Source organism: Zonotrichia albicollis, chromosome 18 (assembly GCF_047830755.1).
Source record: "Zonotrichia albicollis isolate bZonAlb1 chromosome 18, bZonAlb1.hap1, whole genome shotgun sequence".
NCBI lineage: Eukaryota > Metazoa > Chordata > Aves > Passeriformes > Passerellidae > Zonotrichia > Zonotrichia albicollis.
This window is the reverse complement of record NC_133836.1, coordinates 1,545,335-1,554,547: the sequence shown is the minus strand read 5'-3', so window position 1 is coordinate 1,554,547 and position 9,213 is coordinate 1,545,335. Positions and strand designations below refer to the sequence as shown.

The window sequence follows — 9,213 nt, the reverse complement described above, 5'->3', positions numbered from 1 at the left end:
CTCAGGGATCTTGTCCTGCATCTGGATGGAAACACAGTAAAATATTAAACCAGCACACAGACTACAAGTACCTGTAAGTAATTCATAAAACCCCGCTGTGAGGGCAAGCTGGTGAAGCCAGTCCCAACCCGAATTTCCCCGCAGCAGGACACCGCCAAAGCAAACCCATCCCTGACCCAGGCTTGTTAATACAACCCCTAAAATTCCATCCAGGGGCTTTGTTCCGTGCCGAAAGAGGGGAGGGGGGGCTGGCAAAGCTCCTGGCTCGGCTCAGCCCCTGCTGCTGGCTCCGGGTCCGTCACTCCCAGCTGGGACACGGCGGCAGCAGCTCCGCTCGCTCCCATTGAAGCCGGCGCGGAGCGGGGAAAATTCACAGCTCTGCTGTTCACAGACAGCTCCATCGGCTCCTCAAACACCATCCACAGGCATTGTTGGGCTTCATGAAGCACCAGAGGCAGCTGAGGATGCTGCGCCGAGGTGTTTGCACTTCCAGCGCGCAGAATTCCGTGTTTTCGTGGGATAATTCCCTGCTGGAACAGTGGAATAATTCCCACTCCAGCCTCATGCCCTGACCTGACCCTGCGCTGGGCCATGGGGTGTCCCTGCCCGTGTGACAGTGACACCGGGCTCAAAGGGGCGTTCCAGGGGCTGGGATGTGCCTGGTACCCTGCGGGCTGTGCCCACCCTGGGCCAGCACCTGAACGGGTCCCGCTGAGAGCATCGCTCTCCTCATTCCCTCTGCCCACCCGATATCAGCTCTATTCCTGCAGGGGCAGGTGTAAACAGGCCTGTAATAAGCCGCGGAAATCGCAAAAGGGCTGCGTGACACATGGCTTTGCATTTGATTCGAGTAGTTACGGTCATAATATCTATTAATTTTTGTAGCGCTCCTGGGAGCAAAAGTCCCTCCTTTTCATTAGAGAGACCCGGGTTTCTATAGATCCCGGTGCTCGGCACACAGCCTGCTTGAAATAAAAAAATCCCTTTGTTTACACAGCTGATGGCCTGCGTGGGGACAGTCCGGACACCAGGGCCACCTCCCCTTGAGTTTTATTGTTTTATTTACGGTCCTGTAGCGCTCCTGCCCCGACACCCCAGGGCTGAGAGGAGAAGGGTGGGCGGAATGGCATAAAAAAAAAAAGAAAGAAAAAAAAAGAAAAAGAAATTATATTCCAGGCAAAAATCTCTGGGTATAAACGCTGAAGGAGCGGCGACACGGCTGACAGCTCTTCAAAGCCGAAGCGCTCGGGGAGGGAGGAGGGAGCCGGGCCGATCCTGCGCCTTGATTAGCGCGGCTCCCAGCGCTCCCCTTCTGTCTCGGGCTGCCTTTGAAACAGCCCCTTTGACGGCTGCAGGCATTTCTTGCTTAGCTGAGAGCGAGCGAACATGAGAGGAGGAATCGGTGCGAGCGGCAGGGCCCGTGTGCGCCTTTGGAGCGCGTTTCTGGAGCACAAAGGCTGTTTTAATGAGCCGGCAGGCTCCGAGCTCGCTGAGACTCCTGCTTTCGGCGGCTCTGCGCTGATGGAGCTGCCTGGGAAGTCTCCCGGCTGTGACCCGCATGGAGAGCGCTCGGTGGTTTGGGTTGGCTCCGATTTCCATGAGAACCGGTGTGAGGGGCGCGGGCACGGGAGCATCGGCTGCTCCCGAAGGCAGGAGGTGCCGGGGCTGAGCTTTCCTCAGCCTCCTCCCGAGCCTGTGTCCCTGCCATGCCCGGGCCCACATTTTATCTCTGGGCAGCAGGGCTGGTTTATTTCTGGGGGTTGTTTTTTGGCGCTTTTGGAAGGATGGGATGTGAGCGAGCTGTGAACCTGGCCAAGGGCGGAACCCTGCAATGCTGGGGAAGCACCTGCCCGTTCTCCTTCTTGGTTTTTAGGGGTTTTGTTCTGGTTTCTGTTTCTCCCCAGGGCTCAGTGAACCCCTGGCCGCTGGGGAAGCACCTGCCCGTTCTTCTCCTGCTCGGTTTTGAGGGGTTTTGTTCTGTTTCTCCCCCGGGCTCAGTGGCTCCCGGAGCTCTCCATGGCTTGGTGGAAGCGGGATTTTCATGAGCCATCCTTGAGCCTCTCTGGGAGGATGAGGATGGGGACACTTCCCCAGCATTTCTGTGCGTCCAGCTGCCTGGCTGTGTGTCCTGCTCCCCCAGCGCCCTCCTGGCCCCTCACACAGCCCTCCAGGAGCAAATCCCCTTCCTTGCCACAAGCACAGAACCCATTTCTCTGGCTCTGAGCCCCTCTTCTCCCTCTCCGGTGCTTCCCAGCAGGGCAGGGATCAGGCACACAAGGCCCTGTCTGTCCTTTGCAGGTGGCTCACGGTGATGCCCAAGGTGATGCCTGGGCTGGTTGCCCACAGCTGTGGGCATTGCCAGGCCCTGAGCATTTCCATCTGTCCCCAGCACAGGATCCTGCCGGGCATCCCCCACCTACCCCATCCAGGTGCTTCAAATGACTCAGGGAGAAACCAGCCGGCCTCCTCTCGGCCCTGTCTTAAACCAATTTAATTAAATACAGGTGAAGAAGGAAGCAGGAATTACGGCAATTCATCACCTTTTAGTCTCTGCAGGTGCTCGGCAGCAGCGGGGCTCCACAATTCCCCCTGCTCTGCTTTTCCTCCCGGGGGTGATTAACCCGTTCCATTCCAGCCAGCCAAACCCTCTCATCCATCCTCTGGGAAGAGGCTTTGAGGATGATAATGAGCGAGAGGATGATTAAAAGGAAGAAAGCCCTCACCAAATGTTGTACTGCGCTCACAACCAAAGCAGCGCTGTGATTCAGCTCCTGCCCGGCTCGCAGGCTCCTGGGCTGGGTGAATCACGGAATTGCTCACCTGTGATTCACCCGGGGCTCCTCCCCGCTGCTCCTTCCCTCCCTCCCTCTGGGGATGCCCCGGGCAGGGACAGAGCCCCGAGGATCACGGTTTGTTATGGGGCACAATGTTCCAATGCCCTGGAGGATTCCAGTTTTTGTATGGGGCACAATGTTCCAAGTGGGCACCTTCCATCTCTGCAGCCACCAGCCTCCATCCAACAGCCCAAGGATTCATTACCACAGTGTTTTTCAGCATTATGAAGTAGATGCTGTGAATTTTTGGCGAAATCTGAGCTTTCTCCAACACTGTTGTGTGAGCAGAGGTGGTCAGTGGGACAGCACAGCTCACTAAGCGGGGCAGGGTTTCCTCACATGGCCCCACTGGCAGAGTTTCTGCCTCTCTGCACACACAAGACTGAAATCTCAAGCTCCACATCCGCTACAGGACAAGGAAATGTCATTTGTGCAGAGCTCTGATCAATATCTCCTGCTGTGCAGAGCCCCGGGGTTACTCGAGCTCCTTATTCTCCCCAGGAAATCAGGATTTAAACACAGCTCAGGTCTGGCCCCCATCCTCACCTCCCCTTCACTCCCAGCTGGGGTTTTGCGTCCTAATACATCAAGCCATCTTTAAAATTCCCATTCTTTCTGTTCTCCTAGGGGCATTCCCAAAGCCTCCCATCTTTTGACATATGAGTGATGTGAAAATCAACAGCTTTCTGTAATGCTGCAAAGTCTTTCAAGTCTCTCATAGCACAGGTTGCCTCTGTGTGCAAAGTCATGCCAGCACAAAGGAACTGTGGCAACATCCCACCAGAATAACTTAAAAGGAATTCTCCTTTGGGAAAAAGAATTATTGTGAGGATCACATATGTGAGACCCAGATTATGGCACCATGGGTGGCTCTGATGGCTCCTCAGAACCTTTGGATGCTCTCACACCAGAAGAAGACATGACAAGCCATGCTGTAAGCCAGCTCAGCGGTGATCTGGAAAGCAGAAACTCCCACCATGAACTGTGCAAATTCACTCAAAGAGCACCCATTGTCCTGCTGCTTCCATGAGGAAGCTGTGCTCCATCAGCTCCTGTGATTTTGATGATTTGTCTGCAATTCTTCCTCATGGCTTTTGTATCTCCCAATAATCCCCTTCTGCTTTTTCAGGCCTCCTCCTTTAACCTCAGTGGGGAAATCAGTTCTGATTTCCCTGTGGTTGGTGACCAGCTGGGTCTTCAAGGGGTTTTGTTCCCCTGCTCCCCAAAACACCTCCCTGTCACTATAGGACATGAAAAAACATGAATGCACACACAGCTGCTCTCAAGGTGAAAAAAGGGAAGTTTATTTTCTGACTCCAACATTTATAGTTTTCCAAAAGTGGCAGTGGATTGGAGGGTGACAGTGCCACCTCTCCAACGACACTGGACAAACCAACAGTCCATCAAACTTCTCTTCTTCCATAAAAGAAACAAATAGTTATTTGTTTCCTTTAAAACAATAAGTTAATTACAGAAATTGTGTGAGAAAGTTTGTTACAAAATGTAAACATCAGAAGTTTTAGAAAATCTTAAACAATTACAGTGACACCTCCCCAAAGCACCCCAGTAGCCCCTGCCATGGGAGCAGCTGCTGTGCCATGGACTCACCCCACAAGGTGGTTTCTGACCCGGAAAATCCCCAATTCTGATGCATTTTTCCTGTGAGACCTTCCCCTTTACCTGTTAGTTTGCACACAGTCCCTCGTGTTCAGCCCAGAGCTCTCAAAGGAGTTTATTGCTGTTTGTATTTGGGTTTGTTTGGGTTTGTTTCTTGCAACACAAACAAAGGAAAGCTGTGGGAAGGAGAGAGGGCACTGCCAAGTAACCTTCCCACAGTCTGTAGACACCACTTAATTCACGTTTCCACTTCATTTTTACCCGAATATTACCTTTCATTAAAAGGCAGTAAAAGCATTAAAGCATTTTGTAGTGGTCAGAGAAGATCTTACAGCTCTATTAGGCTGAGGGCAATAATGGATCACCGCAGCTTTACCATCCACCTCAAGCACCAGTTTGGGAGGCAAGTTTTGGAAGAAGCAGCCTGGTCCTGCATGGAACAAGCGGGATGGGGGATGAGCACCTCCCAGCCAATGCACCTGGATCTCTGCAAGTGGGATCCCTTCCCTGTCAGCACCTTGTCAGCCTGCAGCGCTTCTCACTTTGGCGTTTCTTTCACATGGTGGGTATAAAATCCCACTTAAAAATGTGCAGCAGGGATGGAGTAAAGTCTGAATGCTTCCCAGTGCTGCCCTGAAGGTGAGGTGAGGCTTTTGGCTGTGTGCAGGGCTGGGCTGGTGAGGGGACAGGGTCCTGTGTGCCCCAGCTGAGGGTCAGAGCTGGGTTTGAGCTGCACAAGGGAATTCCTTCCTCCTTCCCTGTGCCCCCATAATGTCACAGATATCTTTTATGGAAAATCCTTTCTTTGGGATTTTTCCTCCTGAGAAGCTGAGAGGCCTCGGGAACAAAATGTAAGCAATGATTGTCTGCTGCTGTGGGATGCAACAGGTGCATCTGGGATTGGTCTTGTGGTTGTTTCTAATTAATGGCCAATCACAGTCAGCTGGCTTGGACAGAGAGCCGAGCCACAAACCTTTGTTATTATTCTATTCTATTCTATTCTATTCTATTCTATTCTATTCTATTCTATTCTATTCTATTCTATTCTATTCTATTCTATTCTATTCCATTCCATTCCATTCCATTCCATTCCATTCTTAGCCAGCTTTCTGATGAAATCCTTTCTTCTATTCTTTTAGTATAGTTTTAATGTAATATATATCATAATAAATCAGCCTTCTGAAACATGGAGTCAGATCCTCGTCTCTTCCCTCATCCTGGGACCCCTGTGAACACCAGCACATCACAACTCCCCTGGGTCCTGCTGCTGTCCCCAGGGCATGCAGCAGAGCTCACACACAGCTTTGGAGGCCCCTTGCACTCACCTTTGTACATTTATTTCACACAGTGAACCCCCTGCACCTCCATCTGGAAATCCCAACATCCCCCACACTCCCCAAGAGACAAATGGGATCTCTAAAGCAGCTGATTCTCTTATTTTGGATCCCCAGATCTCCACGAGCAGCTGAACATTCCAGTTGTGTTTTATTAGATCAGATACTGAGGGCAGACAGCAAGATGCTCTTCATTACTGCCTTTTACTCCTTTTATATATTTATTTATTAGTTTGATCTTCTTTGAGGAGCCCAAATCTTTGTGTTCCTCTGGGTTTTGTTTTCTCCCCAGCTCTGTGGGTCGGGTTCCTCCAGCCTGAGGTTCATTCCCATGTGCTCTCACGCCGCTGCACATTTCCCTGCACAGGAGATAAGCGTTTATTCACGTTCATGTTTGTGTGGAGTGGTAAAATATTAGAGCTAAATTTTTCATGACGTTCCTAAGAGTGGTTATAGAGCAAACAAGATTACAGCAAGTACTACAGAAAAGCTTGTTTATGCAGGGAGGGAAAAAAATCAAACTCGGAGATGCGTTTGCAGAGCTGCGGGAGAGCCCCGGGGCGGGGTTTCGAGTTCCCTCTCCCTTCCCTCCCCGTCTCCATCACAGCAACAACTCCCTGCACTTAGGGCTGAGCGGGTTGGGAGCGAACTCCAGCTCCAGCAGGGAGAGGGCACGGGCAAAGCCTGGCTGCGCTGGCACGGTGCCATCCCGAGAGGATGGGGCTGCCCTGGCACGGCGGGCACTGCCCTGGGCACGCTGCTGGTGCTGCCCCGGGCACGCTCCTCTGTCCCTGCACAGCCCTTGGGATGCCCTTTGCACATCCCCGAACTCCTGAGGCTCCCTCTCCTCACCTCTGGGGAGCCCTCTGCGCACCCTCACACTCCTCGGAGTGCCCTTTGCACACCCCCGTGCTCCTGGGGACACTCTCACACTCCTTGGGGTGCCCTCTGCACACCCCTTTGGACACTCTCACACTCTTTGAAGGGCAATGTCCTTTGCACAACCTTTAGAACTCTCTGACGCTGCTCGGGATGCTCTCACACCATTCGGGATGCTCTCACACCATTCGGGATGCTCTCACACCATTCGGGATGCTCTCACACCGTTTGGGATGCCCCCACATCCTGCGGGATGCCCTTTAGAAAGCTCTCAGCCTGTTTAGGATGCTCTGACACTGTTCAGGATGCTCTCACACTGTTCTGGATGCTCTCACACCGTTGGGGATGCCCCCACATGCCGAGGGATGCTCTTTGCCCACCCCCGGGATGCTCCCATACCATTCGGGATACTCTGACGCTGTTCGGGATGCTCTCACAGTTTCTGGGGGGCTCTCACTGTTTTTGGGGTGCTCTCTCCCATTTCGGGTCCCTCTCTCCCGTCCCGTCCCCCGCAGTTGCGGCCGGCGGCCGCCAGGGCGCGCGCGCGCTCTTTGCGCGTCTCGCGGCCGGCGCGCGCCCCCCCCTCAGGGCCCCCCAGGCCGGGGCAGCGGGACCGGGACGGGCCCCGGGGCGCTGCGGGCCCGGTACCGGCACCGGTACCGGCACCGAAACCTGCACTGACACCGGCACCGGCACCGCGGGCAGCCGGGGGGGCCGGGCCAGGCCATGCGGGGCTGCCCCGCTCGCCGGCCCCGCGGGCACCGCGCAGCCCCGGCGCGCTGAGCGCACCTGCGGGCCCGCCCCGATCGCGCCCAGGTGAGCCCGGCCCGGCCCGGCCGCGCCGCCGCAGCCCCGGCACAGCCCCAGCCCCGGCACGGCGCCCGCTGCCCCGGGGGAGCCGCGGCTGCTGCTGCTGGCGGGGGCGGCGGCGATGCGGCGGGGGCGGCCGTGATTGCGGGGCCGGCAGGGACCCCCCTTCCTTCCCTTCCCTGCCCGTGCCCTCCCCGGCGGGCGCCGGCCCCGCCGCCGGACGGAGCGGCGCGGAGCGGAGCGGGCGGGGAGCGGGGGGAGTGGTTACGGGCTCCGGCGCGACACCCCCGGCCCCCCCGCCCCGCTCAGCCGCCCCTCTCCAAATAAATCAGCACCATGACTACTTCTGGGCATGGAACAAAGAGGATGCTCTCCCGGGGCCCCGCGCTGCTCCTGGCGCCGCTGCTGCTCCTGTGCCGAGGTAACCCCGGTCCCGCCGCCGCGACCCCGCCGCTGTGCTCCTGTTTGTCTGCTTTGGTTGTTGTGTCCGTTTCGGTGTTTGTTTTTAACTATTTGTGTTTATTTCATGGCTGCCCCCTCCCCCGGTGTTATTCGGGGCCGGTTCCCCCGTGCCAGCGCTCCCTCCCCGCTCCCCGCGGCGCTGCGGGTGCGGCGCGCTCCCAGCTCCGGCTCTGGGGCGCACCGAGGAGTCCCCATCCAGCTCTGCTGTCCCTGTCCCCACGCGTGCCGCGGGCTCCCGGCCCCCTGCGCGAAGGCTGCCCGCCTGCTTCGGCCGCTGCCCATTTGGGGGCAAAAATGGGAAAAGTTTGGGCTTGCCGGAGCTCTGGGGGATGGAGAAGGGTCGTGGGGTTTCCCACGGGGCGGCCGACCCCCGTTCCTCCCTGATGCTCCTCGCTCTTCCTGGCTATCTGTGGGGTGGGTGGGGGCAAAGATGTGCAGGAATTAAACCCTTTCGGTTTACAAAATACTTGTGCAACCTTTTTGCTCTGAATTCCGAGAAGGACGGGTTTCGCTGGGCTGGGGGGGAGCGGGGTCTGGCCCTTGATTGGGCTCAGGTGGGATTCCCTCATCACGGCCAGCTGCGAGGCAGCGCGCCCGGGCACGGAGCGAGGCTGGGAGATGCTCTTCCTCTGTTATTTTCTTTTTATTATTATTTATTTTTTATTTCCCCCCAGCTGGACTTGGGAGCAGCGTTTCGGGTCCAGGTGCGGGTGTTTGCTGGGGAAGGGCTCAGCAGAGCGCTGCCCCTGGGAAAGTCTTTGGCAGGACTTCGCTCTGGGGACGTTTTCCTCTGCGTGCTCCTCTGAGCTCCGTGGCAGACGCTGCTGCTAATAAACAGGGGCTGTTAAAAGCAAATTAATTAAGGTGCATCGGTGCTGAAGTTGCTTGGGGATTCGTCTGCGCTTACTGCTTTTCTCGGGACGGTGCTCGCGTTCAGCCGTGGCGAGGAGCTTGGGCTGCTGGGGAAACTTCGCGGGGGGTTTAGGAATGCGCCTAAACGCAAGGATTTTGGGTGAAAAAGGAGCGATCCATGGGAAGGGATAGCAGCTGTCGCTCTTGGGGAGGCCACAGGGAAGGCTTTGTGGTGGGGAAGTGTTTTAGGAAAGGTTCCTTCAGGAAGAGCAGGAGCGATTTGCCAGGAAGGAGGCACCAACCTTGGGGACGCACAGAAGATGGACAGCAGGGGATCCTCGCTCTGCTCACCCCAAAAAGCACCGCTTGCCCCTGCCCTCCATCCCTTTCCTTGTCTGGGCTGTGCGCAGCACCTGGGAATCCTC

The 9,213-nt window shown here is 56.0% G+C and overlaps 1 protein-coding gene across 1 annotated transcript in view; it reads left to right on the top strand.

Moving 5' to 3' along the window:
• The first annotated feature begins 7,265 nt into the window (after positions 1–7,265).
• Positions 7,266–9,213, top strand: part of LOC102068110 (transmembrane protein 132B) — a 212,072-nt gene continuing 210,124 nt past the window's right edge. The window contains exon 1 of the mRNA XM_074554626.1: positions 7,266–7,895. Coding sequence (XP_074410727.1) covers positions 7,811–7,895 — 85 coding nt within the window. The 5' untranslated portion in view covers positions 7,266–7,810. The remainder of the gene's footprint in view (positions 7,896–9,213) is intronic.